Here is a 19,235-nt window from a genome sequence, read left to right on the forward strand (position 1 = left end):
AGCGAATTTAAACAAATCTCAAATTGAAAACCTCAAAGATAACAAAATTTGCTAGAAAACAATTTCTCTCTATTGAGATTTCCTTTACCTCAGCTAAAGTAAATATTCGGATTCCTGCGCCTACAAAACATTTACCATAAAAGTATGTTGTTTTACGTGCACTGAAAAAAAAAACGTTCAAATATCAACTTAAGCTGCAGCGTTTATTTTTCAATAAAACAAAAAAAGAAAAAACGAAATATGTTAAGAAAAAACATTTATTTTCACTTTTAAAATATCCTGTCAATCACGTGCTGTTTGTTGTGCTATTCAATTCCTTGCTGTCCTTAACGCTTTATGCCCTTTGCGCTATTCAATTACTTTTAGGTGAAGTACAACGACGCGCGCAAAACCTATAACAGGAGCAGGAGCACGAGCAGGAGCAGGAGCATCAAATAAACTCATCGTCCTCGAGAAAAAGAAGAGCGCTTTAACATGCTCAAGTATCTATTACCCATATTTTCTAGTACGGGAACATGGAAAACACAACAACAGCACGACGATGTGGAGCATGTTTGTGGCGGTTGAACAGTTGTTCGGTCGGGCGTAGAATGTATGTCAGTACGCAAAGTACAACGTAATTTGTCTTCGAGGCAAATTTCCTATTTCAATTTTCTTGTGTTTTTGATGCAAACCCGAAGAAAATAAATGTTAAAAAAATAACACAAAAAACATGCTTGCTTGTATCCTTAAAATTTATAAGAAGTTAGCGAGCGTAGATTTCCTTTCTTCAAGTAGAGACTGGTATGTAGAAGAATAGATCTCTTTGTTGCCCTCAGAGCTACCACAGCGAAAACATAGATTTTGTTATCTTGTAATTTTTGCTGCGTAATTATGCAAAAAATACAAAATCAAACTTATAAAATAATTACAGAAATTGTTGCCTTTGAGGTGCTTCTGAGATTTTATTTCGTTGTTCAATGATAGCGCAAATGTTAAGTTATAAGGATAATGTTAATAATGTAATTACATTTATTACTTGGATCTATAATAAGATAGATGATTAGGTAGCTGATTTACAGTAGATAAATATATTTTATGCTTGTTTAAACTCTAATTGAAAATAATGTTAGAAATAACGACGTATTATCATAACATTTAAACGCCTCAAACAGTTTCAGAGCCTAAAAAGATGCTTTGCTTTTCAAGAGAACAATCAGAAAATGTCATTTTTTATTTATTAATATAAAACATTTTTTTAAGGCCTAAAAATATGCTTCTTAATATAACAATAAGATTCAGATATTCAGATGTCTGAGTTGGTGAATCAGCACCTTTACTCTATTCTATCTGTGGACAGTTTTAAGTCACACTAAGAATAACTGAATACGGGGCTTTATAATATGATGGATCTGATGTCTTTGGATCTACCTGTGTTTATCAAATTTCGCTGTATTTTTAGGATACTGAGTATTGAATTATTGTGACTGTCAATTATATTGAACAGTTTCAGAGCACAATCTTTAATGTATTTTTCTACTGAATCGACTCTCAGATCTCTGTGGATATCCGCTCCTCTTACGTACCATGGGGCGTTAACCAGTTTTCTTAAGGCAATATTTTGCCCTCTTTGAAGAATTTTTAAAGTTGAGTTTGGCGTTTAGCAAAACGCAATACTGTCATAGAGTAGTCCTGGTTTAATAATCTGCTTAAATATGCTAACTCTATTCTTTATGTTGAGCTTTTTGCTGCTGATGAGCGGGTGAAGCGAGTGTAATATTCGGGCAGCTTGAGCTCGTTTTAACTTGAAATGTGCTTTCCAGGAGTGCTTGTTATCAAAGGTTATGCCTAGGTATTTGAGAGTATCGGCACATTCTATTTCTTGTTCTTCTACCTTTATGTTATTCCTTATTTACTGATTTCTTTTTAACAAAGAAAGTTATTGCTATTTAGACTATGGATATAACACAACAACCCGAATGAAAGTATAAAAGATTGTATATTTGGATGCACTTTTCTCCACATATGTGCACTTATATTTCTATTTTAACTTTGGAACAAATTAAAGATCTATTTAGCAAACGATTTTATTATTATTAATATGCACAGAGCATGGTAAATACTATAAATATTTTAAGTGACCCATAATGTTTTTTTTTCGTTTCTTAAATCAACGGATTCATCTAATCTCATAAATACTATTTAATATTCTACAAATATTTATAATGAATATAATATAAACATATGTCCTGTTATTTAGCTTTAATATCAAAAAAAAAAAAAAATACAGCGAATATAATCTTAATTAATTAATTGCTAATGACTAAATTTTCAAAAATAAATATATCTACACAACAACTTGTTGAAATAGATATATTAATATTCTTCTTTCATGAAAAACATGCTTAACTCACATTGACAGTAATTTTAATAAATTCGCCTAAAAGCATACCAAGAAAATTTTTACCTACTTTAAAAATTATGAAACACAAACGAACTATACTCAACTCAACGCGACTAGGCAACACAAAATATGATAAATGTGTCTACTACGGTATCAAAAGGCAGTCGTCATTCATAGATTCAGGTCCCCTTATTTACCCACAATGGTACACATAAATACTTATATAAATACATTAAGTATTTTACATTTATCAATGTCAACATCAAGATTTGAAATCTTCCCGTGAAGACAAATAAAATTGAAATATGCCGTATAGATTTAAAGCCACAACTTTGATATAATTTTTTTCTTTGATTTCTTATATATATTTTTTTTTTTTCATGTTGCGGCAACATTTTTCGCTTTTGTGAGGCTTTAGCAACAAACATTTTCATTAGTAACAATCTCTTAAGCTGCGAGTATATTTTTGCATAAGTAAATATTAAATTAATTAGATAGACTTACTTTGTTGTTTGCTGTTGTCCTTGTTGTTGCTGTTACTGTTGCGACCCTGAAGCAATACGTTTTGCCATACTCTGGAATGCTCGTACTTGAACAAATTAAAGACCCATTTAGCAAACGATTTCATTATTGTTAATGTTGTCGAATAATGCGCTGTGGTTACGTACGTTAATAGCGAATTTGTGGTTCGTATTGTTACTTTTGTATGTGTCTTAATGGCTTTTGTGTGGTAAGAGCTGGCTGCCTACATCTTCCATTTCACTTTACCACAGATTAAAATGCTTAGATTTAATTAGTGACTGAATAGCAGAAAAGATGCTTGTGCACGTTGCAAATGAATCGACGACCGACTTTTATGGTCAGAAATTCAAATTGGAATAATTCAAGCAAATAACGCCTATTTTTGTTCACAACGCACTTTAATCTTGTTAAGAATTTTGGTTCAATTAAAATGTTAAGAAGAGTCAAATGAATTTGAATAAGTCAAGCAAATGCTATGTGGAAGTAGAAGTCAAAGAGATACAAATAAATACAATTATACACTTAAAACATTAATTTTATAATTGTATCAGTGCCATTCAACATTGTATCTGCACTTTTATTTGTGCGTAATTTTGTTTAGGTTCTCATGTTTTTTTTTTTTTGTTTTGTATCTACCATGTGTGTAGGTTGTTTAGGTTGCTCTGCACGTTTGTATCTTGCTTCAGTTGAAAACATCAAAAACACGTTAATAAACCGACTTGTTAAGGCGCATGCAAAAGATTTTTTAGCCCCAGGCTCTTGAAGGTTGTTTATGTTCTGTACTCTTCCAGTTAATGTTTTTGTATTGTGTTGCGTGTTATTTTGTTTTGTTCTTAACATTTGAATTTTGTAGGATTTGTTTTGCTATTCATAATTTTATAATCTATTTTACAAATTTTCATACCGCAATATTATTTGTTATGTACTCTTTCAAAGCAAACATACGTTTAGTACCAGTGTGGATCTGTGCTACGTATGAGATTTAAATGTGAATAATTGCAAAATAAAAGATAAATTTTGAATCTTCTATGAAGTTTGTAAAGATTTTAAGACAAACGTTAAACGTTGAAAGAATCAAATTGTCTATTTAGTATATGAAAGGGTTAATAAGAAGTCGTTAACACTTCCTCGCTTCCTTCCTTTCAAAAGACAACGATTTCTTTTCGCCAAATTAATAAAAAATTTAACTAATGTAGTTAAAAAATTTCACAAAGTAAAATAAGATTTAATAATATTTTCAACTTGTTAAATAAACATACATTACTTATTTTATGATTGCATTTTTAATGACTCTTCTCCCAGAAGACCGAAAAGAGTCGTATATATATGCAGTTTAATACAAAAATCAAAACAAATAACTTTTACTATATTTTATTTAATTATTTATTAATCATTTATTTATAATTTATTTCCATTATTTATTTATAACATTATATATTTATAATAATATTTATTTATTCATTACTATTTTTATACTAAATTTTTATTGATTTAATAACTATTTATTAATTATTTATTTTAACATGATTCAAATCATACAAAATCTACTTACCAGATCTATAGTGTCTTTAAAAATAAAAAAAATTCTTTGAAAATGGCTATCTTTTCTACTTTCATATCTATTTTTGGTACATTTCTTTGTATTATTCTGGGTATATAGGATGAGTTTACCATGGCAGACGCTTTGCTCCCTGACATTCACTTCTTAGATATTGCAACAGCTAAAGTGGCAATAAAACAAAAATATTTAAACATAGCCAATCTACACTGGGCTGACGAATTCAGCTGTCAAATCTCTAAGTTGACTTTGTCTATTTGCACATTAAACATACCAGTCAGCTACTTCAACTAAAACAGGAACCTGCTCAGCACTGACAAGGCACTGCATATTAGGAAGGCATGCTATAAGAATAGTTTATCCCTATAATGACCTTTGTCGCGACTTTGGCTCTGAGGACGTGGAGGCAACAGTTTTTTTTCTCATGCGACAGTGTACATCTTTAACTAGTAGAAGATCAAAAATCTTGGAGTCCCCTTTTCTTTACCGATCTAACTGAGCTGTCATCCTGCAATGTAAGAAACTTAGCCAGATTTATATAATTGTTAGGTTAGTTTCCCTTTATCAGCGTTGGTTGTATATTGACCTTCTAGTCTATGTATGAACCAACGCTATTTCTGTGTTACCACAACACGCCATTATTTGAGCTCAAGTGAGCTTTCTTGGTGCACAAGGGCACAATTATTACCTAACCTAATCTCTGGGGTTATGATTAGTTTCTTGTCAATTTATATGTCATTCAGTATAATAAAAATATTACTAACACTGTATTTTTACTTACCGGATCTTTGCAAACTACAAATATAAGAAATTTCTTTTGTAGCTGGCGATCCTAACATGATTTTTTTTATATTTTTTAATATTGTTTTGGGGTTATAATTAGTTTTCCTTGCAATTTATGTGTTATTAAGAATAATTAATATATTGTATTTTTACTTTATGCAGATATCATATCTTCAAAGAAATATTTTTGAAACTGGTGATTCTGACAAGACTTATTTTTTTTTATCATTTCTTTAAATTGTGCTGAGGTTATGATTAAATTTTTACAAATTAATATATATAGTTTAGAATAATGCAAATATTATTAACATTGTATTAGCGCTCTAATTAGGAGCATTGTTTAATTGTTTAATCGCACTAAATGACTAACTTATTAACTGTTATATATTCGTTAGCATAAAATGTTGTCAATTATTTGAAATAAACAAAAAAATCACACATTCACATTGAAGTCACCCAATCAAGACTAATATTTAATAACGAAAATTCCAGGAGTTTTCTCTCTAATTACTCTAATTTTCACGTTGGCTGATCCTGACTTTAAATATCAAACCTTCTATATTTTTTTTTTATTTATTTAATATATTTGTATGACATGCTAGACATGAATTGTGGTTTATAACAATTTTCATGTTTTATTTTTTTTATTATTTTTTGTGAAATAAAAACCGCAATTACCTGTAAAAATAAATTTCATACTAAGTTGAATCTACAACAGAAAAAAAATTTTTTTATACGAGCTTATAATAGAAGCTACAGGCAGGCAAGCTCATAAAAACAAATGATGAATGCACATACACATGCAATCCAAAGAAAAACACACACATATCCTTACACAAAACAAACTTTAACTCATAATATACAAATAAAAATGGTGGAAAGGGTAACAAAATGGCGGCTCTGAAAGCAGAGTGACTATTTTTGTGCATGACACTAAACCAAACAAATGTTGAAATGACATTTGGTTACAAAAACAAAACACAACAACGACAACAACAACAATGCCCGCCTGTGTTATTGACCAACAAAAACAATAAGAATAGCAAAGAGTATGCAATTTTCACTTAGTGTTGGAAAATGTTCATTTGTATTTGTGCACGCGGGACATTTAATGTGCAAAGTGCACTCTTTGTTGTGGTATGTATGCATGTTTAACACTGGCGACAGTTGCAACAACAACAACAACAACAGCAACAAAGAAAAGTTGCAGTATTTGTTGTCTTGAATTAAAAGTGATGAATGTGAGTAAGTCAAAGTGAAAGAACTTTGTGGAATTTCTGTAACAAGCGCATCTGAGTAAGTGGCAGCCAGCAACATTTGTTCTATATTAAGACAATTGAAGAATTAAAAAAAAGAAAAAAATTTAAGTTTATAGTAGATAAAATAGGTTAAAATATACAATAAAAAATTTACTTCAAGTTTTTAAAAACGTCAATACCGTTCTACAAATAGTTTAAAATTTTTTAGCTGTATTTTTAAATTTCTACTATTTATTATTAAAACTACTATTTTGTTATGAATATGCTTACATAGCTATCTATACAAAAAGCAACATATTAATTCTTAATAGGCGCCAGTTCTGAGATTTATTACAGAGCAACACTGTTTTGAAGAACGTTACAAGACACATAAAACATGAAAACCGTGACCAAATTGAAATCGATATTTCTCTCTCTCACACATTCTAATTTTTTTAATTAACATTAAAAACAATCATAATTTCAAATTTGATGTGACCATGACTCTATGTATAACATTGCCCTCACAATCAATATGTTATCTCTACGAGCCGATAGTCAAAGTACTGGCTAAGATCATCAAAACCAAGTTCAATAAAGCACTAAAAATACAAAAAAGATGAAATAAATAAAAAAACTGTCTGTTAAAAAATGTTTTTGAATTAAAGCAGCAATGATTTCTTTTGCCTTGTAAATTCTTGCAGGTTAAAAATTTTCCTTTGATGGATATAATTTTATAGCAGACCATATAATTAAGGCTGAAAAATTTGACCATGAAACTCTATACATATTAATTATTATCTTAAATTATTTAAGCATCTCTTAAAATAATACTCCATAATGGTACAGTTCTTACTGTTTTCTGTTCACATACAAAACAGAAATTTTGAAGTATTATTATAAGTGCAATACTAGTACCAATACAATAACATAAAAATTGCAAAAAAAAAAATAATATAATATTTATTCAATCAAAGAAATATAGTTAAAGGCATAAGTAAATGAAAATGAACTCAAGGTTGTATTTTCATAGCATTCAGTATTGCTTTTACTTTGTGGTGCCGCGCTCATCATGCATTCACTCCTTTTCACACTAATAAAGCTGAAGTATGGACAACAACATACGCAATGCAGTACCCAAAGCCAGTGTTTATTATAAAAAGCCTTCAACAAAGTAACAATGACATGCGCTAAGGCAAAACGAGACTCGCAGTTATTGCGCTGCAATAACGACATAGTGTTGCAAACATAACAAAAGTGTTGCAAAAGTTTTTCTCATTTTTATGAGCAAAAGTAAAAGATTTCATTTCTTTGAATAGTTTTTGTTTTCAGTTTCATTGTATAAAGTGTGGAAAATTAAATTTCCCCTAATATTTGCTTATGCATACAAAAGAAAACTCAACACACACACACACACACAGAAACGCACATGTGCTATTTAAGTGAAATGAACACTTAAAACTTTTCTTCATTTTTATTGAAATGATTATTTTCTTTGGATTTCTTTTAGTTGTTTTTTTTTTCTTTAGATTGTTTTGTTTTTTGCAGTTTTTTTTATATATATGTTGCTTTTACTTCCATTGACTTCCTTTTCAGCTAAACTCTGATTGTCTCTGAAGTCGAATCAACCTCAGTAACGGCAAAAGCGTATTTTATTTTAATAATGGCCTCCATTTTTATTTTATCCTCACGCTCTTTCGCTTTGTATACGTAATTGAATAACATAAACAATAAAATTGAAAACAAAGTTTGTTTTTATATCATTTTCGTGCTGCCAGTGTTGGTAGTGTTGTTAGTGCTGCCAATTGTTTGCATTTACACAATGACTTTTTATTTCTTAGCTCACTGTGTTCAGATGAAGAAGTTTTTCACTATAAGTTGGCCATGCAATTTTTTTTCGAAGAACAAAAATGATATATACATATATAAAAAAAAATTTCTTACAAAATATCAGTCTATTGTTTGTATTGAAGTAGTAAATCCAAAGAACTTTTTCTGCTTGTATTTAATTCAACTTATTCAGTGAAATATTTCGTGTGATTGCATAAAATTGTAAAATGAATTTCATTCCAAACAATGATGATCTTTTCATCCATTTTGGTCAACTTCAATTGTTTTCGCTTATGGGGCGAGTTCAAGTAAGTACTTAATTAAGCACTTTTTTGTTTTGGAAAATAAATTTAATTAATAAAATTAATGATTTTTATTATGTATATGTTCATCATGTATGCGCTAACAGTTTGACTAGTTTATTATGTTAAATAATGAAATTAAAAAATTTCTCATTTGTGTCTTAAAATTAGAAAAGAATAGATGATTTTTTGACAGCTATAAAGTAAAAAAATTTTATGTACCAACAGTGATATGAATTTTTTTTAATAAAAATTTAGTGTAACATTTTATTTTATTTCATTTATCGTTTTCTTTTAGTAACTATTGTCTTTTTCTTTTCTTTTATTTATTTTGTTTTATTTGTACAGTTTTTTTTTTTTATAATAACTTATATTATTTGAGGTTATGGAAGGTATAACTTTATATATTAACTTTTATTATAACTTTCTTTATTCCATTTTGTTTTCCATTTCTATCTTTTTAGTTTGCTTACATTAAAAAGTATATAAATATGAAAATATATTTTAAATTTAATGATTTTTTTATAAAGATTTGAGGCTTAATCAATTTTAACACCTATTTTATATATTTTTTAATTTTTCTATTTTATTTGAAAATTTCTATTTATTTTTATTTTTAAGATTTTTTTGTTATTTTTTCTGTAGTTTGACTTACATTAAATATGTTATAAATGGAAATATTTTATCACGCATCGCGTATATGTTAGAAGAGTTAGAATAGAAATAAAAAGGCAACCACAAACATTTTGGTTAATTTATTGAAATTTGGGTGACCATATAACGCTATTACGAGTAGTAGGAGTAGTTGATCATCATCTGTGGTCTTAGGAAACAATTGAGTTTTTTAATTAATTTATTATTATTATTGTTAAGGAATGTGGTACTGCGACCATCGTGTATATTGTGCCCCCTTCTGGGTATAGAGTAGGTCTTTAAGCCCTGTTGCGTCAATAAAAAATAGTATAGAACCCAGAAGCTTATTTCGTTATTTCGTGCATTAGCGCAGGGCATTCTAACAGCACATGTGTGGCCGACTCCTCATTCTCTTCATGGAAACTACAGTTTGCATACGTATATATATTTAGTTTTGTAAGGTCGTGTTTTAGTCTAAAGTGCCCTGTTAGGATTCATGTGATGATTCTAAGTTTTTCTTTTGATAGGTTTATACAATCATGGTATCTCTTAACAGCACATGTGTGACCGACTCCTCATACTCTTCACAGAAACAGTTTACATCCGTAAATATATACAGTTTTTTTAGGTAGTGTTTTAGTCTACAGTGCGCTGTTAGCATTCCTGTGACACTTCTAAGTTTTTCTTGTGATAGGTTCATACAATCCTGGTATCTCAATAAGTGATTTGTATGGTTCTAATCCTGGTATATTATACCAGTATATTATACCACTTTTTATTCTGGTTTTCCTTTAATTAATTTATAGTCCGTATATAATTTGTTTGAATTGCAAGTGTCAAGTTTAGAACTCGTGCCTGTTAAATTAGAAGCAATGACTTTTGGTTTTTTTGAAGCCAAATGTTTTTGAAAATTCTTTAACTTGTACTTTTTTAATATTGTTATTATAGATTGTTATTTTATTTTTTTTTTGTTTTGTATATTTTTTTATTTTCTATTAGTAAATACTAATTTAAATTAAATGGTTTCCTAAAGTACTTTCTCTTAAAAGAGTCTTGAAATTATTTGTTTCCATTGTTACACATTTTAATTTTCCACAACAGTCTTATTCTTTAAATTATGACAAAGAACACAAAAATTTTTCTTTTTTTTACATTCTAACGAAGTCTACATAAGCTTTTAACATTAAAATTATTTATTGACATGTTTTACAGCACTTAACAGGCATAAAAACCAATACAAAATGCCAAAATACCGAATAAAGTCGCTTTAATTAGCACAATGCAATGCAATTTTAACAACAAATACTTCCGATCACAAACACACCATTTAAACACGTAATAAACACACATGCACACACATATACACATATATGCTTACAATTATCAGAAGGAGGAACGCAGCAGCTATAAATACACTTAAGTATAGGCTTTGGTAGAGTCAGTTAACTTAACCACAAAAAGTAGTTAAATTCGCGTAATGAACTTGTTACAAGCTAAGCACAAGCTTGTGCTCAACACACACTAGACAACTGCCAATACAAGCAAGCAATTCCAATGACTCCACTACCACTACCACCACCACCGCCGCCACCAACTCTCACTGTTGGCAGCTACATACACATTTTCTTTGGCATATTGTTACAGGGCATAGGACGACGGTACTAAGGCAACGAAATTCAAATGAACTACGGCAACAAGCAACTTCAACTAAAACAGCCACTTAAAGTCTTCTTCGCAACACGTTTAAAGCACCACACATGTGTATAAAGTAAATACTTATATGTGTGTATATATGCATACCATACATGTGTGTGTATTTATAATGTTTGCCAACAGTTTATACAATTTTATTTGCTGATTTGTTTGTGTTTTGTTTGTATTGTGTTGTGTTGTATTGCGTTGCGTTGTGTTGTGTTGTGTGTAAACAATAGTTCATTTATTTTTGCACACAAACAGCCGCAAAGGCGCTTAATATGTGTCTACTTTCGTGTAGATTTTAGTGTTGATGCTAGAAAAACTTAATTTGCTGGAAAATGGAAATCATGTGGGAAATCAAATGCATTCGAAATAAAAACTAAAAACTGTATTAAAATTAAAATATGTTTTTTTTCTCCTTTACTCTTTGCAAAGCTTAAGTAAGCATATAAATTAAGAAATAAAAAATTTAAATAAAAACTGTAAGCAAAGCTTTGAAGTCTTGTTGAAGCCAAAATATTTGTATTTTATTCTCTTTTTTCTTATTTTAATTTCATCTAAAATAACATATTTTTGTCTATGGAGTGTTGTTTCTTATTTGCTTCAAGCTTAAAATTTTTTGTTTTTTTCTATTTGTTAAAAATTTGCAAAAAATCAAAAGGTGTTCCCCTGTGACCCAACACATTTTTCTAGCCTAGCAAATTTAGTGAAAAAAGGACTAACAAAAAGGTCCGTTGTGTGCAACTCTGTTTGCTCCACAAATTTGTTGCTTTTTATGTATTTTTATGTATTTTTCTTTAATTTTCGTTTATAATTTTTTTTATTTTATTGTTCACTTTTATGTGCACTAAATTGTGCTATTTAGTCTATCGCTAGACGTCTTTATATTTTTAGAAGTTGTAAAAAGTGTTCCAAACAAAGTCCATGTTACTTTTATTTACTTACTTGACTAACCCATTAAATGGAAATTTATTTTATACTTTTCGGTTTTATGAGTTAACAGTGAAAGCTCGATATTTAGAAATCGCTACGCCACCAAAACATAAAAATATGGAATAGTAAAATGAATTGAATTTCTTTTAAAAATTTAGAAAAAAAATTCTTTAAAAAAGAAATTTAAAAAAAAAGAAATTTTAAAGAAAAAAAAATTTTAAAGAAATTTAATAAAAAAATTCAATGGAAAAAAAATGAAATACAAAGGAGTAATTAAATAGACATCTTGATCTCGTGGTATACATATTACATTCGTTTTCCATTGACAGAGATTTTCTTTTAGTATAATTTTCATTTATCGGTTATTTTATCTTAGGCAAAATGTACATTGTAAATATTTTGCCATATTAATATAATTACCTTGCAAATAACAGCTGTTTTATGTCCTTGTTTCAACAACATTTGGGGATAACCCAATCATGTCAGCTTGAGAACAAAAGTAGATTTGCTCATAAGTAAACATCTTCAGTTAAATTGCAAATATTAACGTAAACTTTCAAGTAATAAGTATTGACCACCTAAACATTTGTTTTTAAAGCTAGTGTAATGGCTAATGAAATCTGTAATATTTTTTATAAACAACTTTACAGTAAAATATTTCACATAAGTTACTTTAACCAAATATTTACTACTATTTTACTTACTCCCATTTACTAATATTTATTTTATATTTATTAAAATCATCTTAGTTGAAAGACAGTCAAATTTTTATTGCAATCAACCTCTCCTAATGCCACTACGTAGACTTGCAATAACAGTCCGATTGAATCTTAAGACAGTTCGAAAGTTGATATATATTTCATTGACCAAATATTTAATATTTTATGACCTGACTTTATTTATGTGTTTCAAATACATGACTACTTCACAAAAAATTTAAAAAAAAATTAATTTACAACAATACTGCCCATCTTATGCCGGTACTCAGATTTGTATTAACAGTCCTCTTCAGTCGTTTATTTTGGTATAGGCAAGTGTTCACGTTTCCATCTTTTAATTGATTTTAATGCATTTAATAATATATTATTAAATTTTATTTTAGTTTTTTTTTTTTGAATATAAGTTGTAATTGAACGTCAAATTTTTTAGACGGACTTATGTGACTTATATATACTTAATAGAAACTTAATATATTTCATAAAGAGGTTTTTCGAATAGTAGTGACTATTATTTTTAATGGAAACTTATTATATTTTACAAAGAGATTTTTCAAATAGTAGTGAAAGTACAACAACAAATATTCATTTTATATTATTTTAATTAATAGGCGCTCAAGTATTGTCAAATACTCAACATCAGTGGTCTTGAAAATAATTCTTGTATTTAATTATTCATAAATAATTTTTATATTTCTTTATTTTTTTTTATTTATTTCCTTTTATTCCTCTTTTATTTTCTCTTTTTTTAAATATCAAGTTTTTGGTCTAAGTTAATCAATTAATCGATAAGATATTCTACTAGTTCAATATGAAGTTTAGCCCATGCTTTAATATTATCTTTCTCGGTGTTGACTGAGTTATCGAATTATTACTGTGCCATTTTTTTTTCGCTTGACTTGCGCTACCATTAATGCTCAACATTTGTGCCATTTTCTCTCGTTAAGTTTTGAAACAAAAACGGATAAGAAAACAAAAAAAAAACCTAGAAATGGAAACTGTGCCTAGCCGCTAACGTCAAACCTCTTTTAAGATTTATGAACCGTCAAATATTTATTATCCTAGCGAAACATTTGAATACGACTATAACCTGAACACACGCAGTACATAACAACAACAACAATACAGAAACAAAATATAGGAAAATGTTAAGAAATGTATTAAGGGAGAAAAATATATCATTCCACCTTACGAAAGACGCCTCTTTTTTGCTAACAGCTACCCATTACGACGTAACCAACACCGGCAAATTTGCATTATGGCTAACTTGACTGTTACTCTTCATCTACACTAGGCACTCTAATCCTTTTATTTTACAACACTGCCATAGCAGCTGCCTATTGCTGCGCTGCTCTTGGTACTGCTACTGTTACTGCCTACCAAACCATTTTTCTTCTTTTATTATTGTGTGTTGAATAATAGCAACAAAAAAAAAAAAAAAAAAATAAAAACAAAACATTCATGAAAATAAAAACAATAATAAAGAATTGCAAAACAAAAACAAATAGCGAAATCTTTACAAACTCTTTTCAACAAAGTAAGAAATAAAATAAAAGCAGTTAAAATGAAAACAAAAACAAAACAGTAAGAAAAAACAACAACAACACAAAATAATGAATGAATGAGTGAGCACAGCAAAATCAGGTTAACAGTTAAAGAAAATGGCGCTTGAGTCATACAGAAGTACCGAGTACCGAGTGCAGAGTGCAAAGCTTTATTCCATAAGCAACGAAAAATCAATGACTTTGATTATGAGGACGACGATTTGTATATGCGATATATAGTATATATATTCTACCCCCACTTGTTAGACGTCCAAGCAGCAAAATATTTTTAAAATATTAAAAAATTGTACATACATATTTACATATATGTATGTGTATGTGGCAATATATACTTGAGTGCACACTTGTAAGGATAAGTATTTTCTGTTGCTGCTGTTTGTAGTACTGCTGCTGTTGCCGTTGGTCCTTGCTGCATATTGTAATCATACATAAACAGTGTAACACATTTACACTTACAGACTTACAGGCAGCATTGAACAGTCAAGTCCTTTTACACTAAAATGTGTGTCAAAAGTAAAAAAGCATAGCTTTAAGTCTTGATTTGTTAAGTCGTTTGTTTATGTACGCTTCCCCCATTCTTCTTTCCTCCTTGTATTTATATATAATTTTTTATTTGTTCATATATAAAACGCATACACTTTGTTGTCATAATTATTATTTTTAATTTGTGCTTTCCGTTTGTAATTTATTTTAAAAATTTTAATATATGTAAAAGGAGCTGGAGCTGTCATAAACATTATTAATTTCTTGACTTTATTTTCGCTTAATATTTGAGCATTTGTAATGAGCTAAGCAAAAACCTTCTTCTTTCTTAAATTATTGCTCATTTTAAATTTGCTGCAGTAATTTTTTGTTTTTTTTTTTTTTCGTTTTGTACATTTTCGTTTTGATTTTCTTACTTACTCTTTGCATTTACACGCATATTCATACATATATATACATCATACTCTCAAGCTCACATATATTACACGCTATGACTAATGATGATTTACCTGAATTCAGCCTAATGAGGCGCATAAATTTATAGGCACACACTCACATCACGCTGACATATACTGACAGCACACTCTGCACGTTGTTAAGTTCTTGTCGAAAGTGCCTAAAAGCAGGCAACGTGTTACATCAAATAACACTTTAATAGAACAAAAAGTCACTAGAAGTTTATGTACTGTAAAAAGGCACCGAACGAATAGCGAAGAAGTATGTTATAATTACGAAAATTGTCATGTCTTTAAATGCTTTAATGGATTTTTAAATATATGGGCGTGGTTGTTATATTTTAATTTCAATGATAAAGTTAGAAAATATTTTTTGAGTAATTTGTTATGTTAATACTAAAAAAAATGTTTAATTGTTTTGACTAATTCAATTGACAGTCTTTTTTTTTTTTTTGTTATATTTGTTTGTTTTTTTTTTTCTCTTGCTAAATTTTTTGATTAAATTTTTTTCTTTCAGAAAGCAAAAAAATAGTGTATTCTGTAAAGGAACCTTTAATTATATTAAATTATTGTTATTTTTGTTAAAATTTCATAAATTTTTCATCCGATTCCTACTTTTCTGACGCGTCTAATTGACTCCTCAACAGATATAACTATGGATAGTTAATTTAAACAACATTTCTTTTTACATTATATGTCAATATAACTTAACTTTCGAGTTATAGATCACTGTAAATGTTAGAAATATCACCGAGTGCCTTAAAGAATATGGAAAGAAAAACTTAAGCTTGGTTGCGAACAAACTTATTGCACTAAACTCACTGTATCTGAATTATAATTATTACATTTAATCATTATTATTTTTCGCACAATGTTATATAGAAGTTACAGTTAAAAGGCTTAGTATTAATTAAATCCAAACATTTTAATTATCAAAGCACTGATACCTATGTACAAATATTATATACATAGCATGTATACGTATACAAACTTAACTAAATAAAGATTCCATCCTTATAATCATTTATACTTGATTATCACAAGCAAAAAATTTTATCAAAGAAACAGCATACAAACAGAAACATCAAAGTTTAAAATTTTGCCTACAGCCCTACACTTAAATAAATAATCTATTTCCTAACCAAAACAAAAAATACAACTTTAAAGTAAATTTTTCTGAAATATCACAGGCACACGTCGGCGACTATACCGCGAAATCAAATTTTGTGGCTTAACGTAGTATTTGTTGTATGAAAAAAACTTCAACTTGACTGAAATTTTTTTTTTTATTTTTTTTTTTTGAATTTAGTTTTTTACAAAAAACACATTTTCGCTTTTTTTATTTCGTATTTGATATTCTAAATCTCACACGCCTAAAAGTTCACTTCAATTTAATTAAACATGCACACGTAAGCACATGCAAATAAATAGAAAAGTTGCGGTACGTTTTTTTTGTTTTGTAATGAATTTTTCATAGCATAGAGCGCGGCGCTATGCAATGCATGAGCGTACATTGCTGGATTTTAGGCACTTTCGAAAACTTTCTACCAGTCAAATTTTTAGCAAACAAATATTTTTTTATTTAACAAATACGCGAAACTAGCACAAACTAACAGTGTTGTAAAATGTGAAAAAAAAATTACAAAATTTAACGAACAAAATTATATTTTGGGTACGTTTTAAAAATTTTGAAATTTTGCTCCCTTAAATTTAGTTAAGTTTTTTTTTGTGATTTGTGTTCGTATGAATTTTTAGTTTTTAATTGGTGCCAAACTAATGATTTTTTGATTGATTTTCATGTTCAAACTGAAGTTTCTATAAGTGCAAATGAGGATGATTGAAATAAATACATGGAAATATCAAAACTGCACAATTTGTTGTTATCAAACCTTATGAGAATATAGCAATAAAAATATTTTTAGAATATTTTATTGAGTGAAAACATTCTTAAATTGTGTAGATATGTGTTTAGCTGGTAGCTACAATTAAGAGTATATACAATCTATTTACATTTTATTATGAAATCTTTCAATTTTGTTAAACTTATCAAATATGCAAACTCCCTTCTAAGCATTTTAATTTCAACCACATGCTTTATTTAACATTTATGCAAATTAAATATTTATTGAATAATAATTTTGAATTCAATCTACAAATTGTTTACAACAAATCTAATGAATTTATAATAATTTTTAAATAGAATAATAATAATAAACAAAAAAAAATCCTTACAATCTTCTTACTAAATTGTAGTCCTTTTTAATATATGTGTGTTTACGTGTGTATATGTTTTTGCATGTGTGTGTGTTGTTCTATGATGATGATTGTTTCAATATTAAAATCAACAAGCGTAAATTTTTGTAATGCTTGAATAAATTAAGTACTTAACATCCGTAACCTGCCTGCAACAATTTTATTATTGTTCCTTAGGTTGCAATTAAAAATTTATTTTAATTAAAAATCTACATCCTGTCATACCCTGCCACAAACCAAACCGAACCGAACCAAATGAAGTCAAGCCAAGTTAAGTCAAAGCACCTTTCTATGCTTCCTGCATTTCACTAGTTAGCAGTCACTCGTTCCATAGCCAAGTCAAATAAATTTTGTATGTACTTTCTCCTGCTAAAATAAAGGATTTGCATATTTTATGAACTAAACTCAACTAAACTCAACTCAGATCAACTCAACTCTACTCACAAGCAACAATAACTGTTGCAAAATGAAATATCGTCACTTCTGAACTCACAAAATAACAAAATGACAAATGTCATTTCTAATTCAGAACTTTCAAATAATAAATTTTACAAAAATAAAAAATTTATCAAAAAAAAAAAAAAAATAAAAAATAATTATGAATAAAATGTAAAAATTACCAAAACACAAAATAAAATAATTTAACTTTTTAAGCTTCATACATGAGAAAAGTCAGAAAGTCGGTCCTTGTCAGTAGTAATTCATTGCAACATTTTTGGGAACATCGAGTAGTTGCGTTGCATTAAAAATATAGTCGAGAGACATGTTGTAGTTGTTGAATTTACCAAAAAATGCATAATGCATACATTAAAAATTTTATTTATTAAACTTCAAATGAAATTATTAAAATGTTAAATAAAATTTTAAACTAAAAATAATTTACAATAAAGGATATGTGTATTGTGGTCTTATATCCTCAATCCCACTGTAGTTTATAATCCTAATACAACCACATAAATTCTGCTACTCATCTTCTACTTCTTGTGTCATATAAATTTGCATATTTCATATAAATTATTATTTAAAATTTAGTGGAATTAAATATTAACATTTTATTAAATATGCAATAAGTTGTATTGTTGAATAAATTAATAATTCATTTTGATATGGTACTATGACTTGTAATTAAAGTAATTTAAAAAGTCACAAAAATGCATAGAAATAACTTGTGTGCTCTGTGTTCTTGTTATATATAATTAACTAATTAAACTTGATAAATATACCAAAGTTAATCATAGCAAAATTTTGCACATACATGAACAAACAAGCACAAACTTGTACGTACCTTAAATATATTAAGAAATATTTACCTATCAATTTACCTACCTAAACTACTTATCGTTATAGTTAATCTAACTAAATTTTATATGGTTGCAAATAAATACAAGTAGGTACTCAGATGCTTTTCTTTGGATACCAAGTACGTTTTATCTTAACACTTGCGTTCGATACTAAATACAAATTCACTAAATACTGAAATTCACTCACTGAAATTCTTTTTTCATTTTTACTCGATACTTTTTTTCTAAACCAACTAGTTTTTTACTCAATACTTTCCCTCTAAGCCATGTACAATTTTATTCGATGCTTTTATTCAATACCAAGTACAAATTTAATGGATGCTTTCTTTTTAAGTCAAGCGGATTTTTACTCGATACTTTATTTTTAAGCCAAGCACAATTTTATTCGTTATTATTTTTCAATACCAAGGATAATTTTACTCGATACTTTCTTTTTTAGCCAAGTACAAATTTATTCGATACTTTGTTTCTTAGTCAAGAACAATTTTACTCAATACTTTCTTCCGACACCAAGCAGATTTTTATTAGATACTGGCTTTCAATATCAAATACTTTCCAACTCGCTGATTTCTTTAGACATATACT

At 28.3% G+C, this 19,235-nt stretch overlaps 1 protein-coding gene across 11 annotated transcripts in view; it reads left to right on the plus strand.

The window, feature by feature from the left end:
• LOC119681783 (polypyrimidine tract-binding protein 1) overlaps positions 1–19,235 on the plus strand; it is a 287,769-nt gene that overhangs the window by 56,089 nt on the left and 212,445 nt on the right. For 9 of the 11 annotated variants that reach the window (XM_038095061.1, XM_038095062.1, XM_038095065.1 and 6 more), the window contains exon 1: positions 8,448–8,622. The exons of the other annotated variants lie outside the window; for them this stretch is intronic. In XM_038095061.1, the coding sequence (XP_037950989.1) occupies positions 8,542–8,622 (81 nt within the window). In that variant the 5' untranslated portion in view covers positions 8,448–8,541. Of the gene's footprint in view, positions 1–8,447; positions 8,623–19,235 lie in introns of those variants that run through there. 11 annotated transcript variants of the gene reach the window in all.

This window comes from Teleopsis dalmanni, chromosome 2 (assembly GCF_002237135.1).
Source record: "Teleopsis dalmanni isolate 2A chromosome 2, ASM223713v2, whole genome shotgun sequence".
In the NCBI taxonomy this organism is placed as follows: Eukaryota; Metazoa; Arthropoda; class Insecta; order Diptera; family Diopsidae; genus Teleopsis; species Teleopsis dalmanni.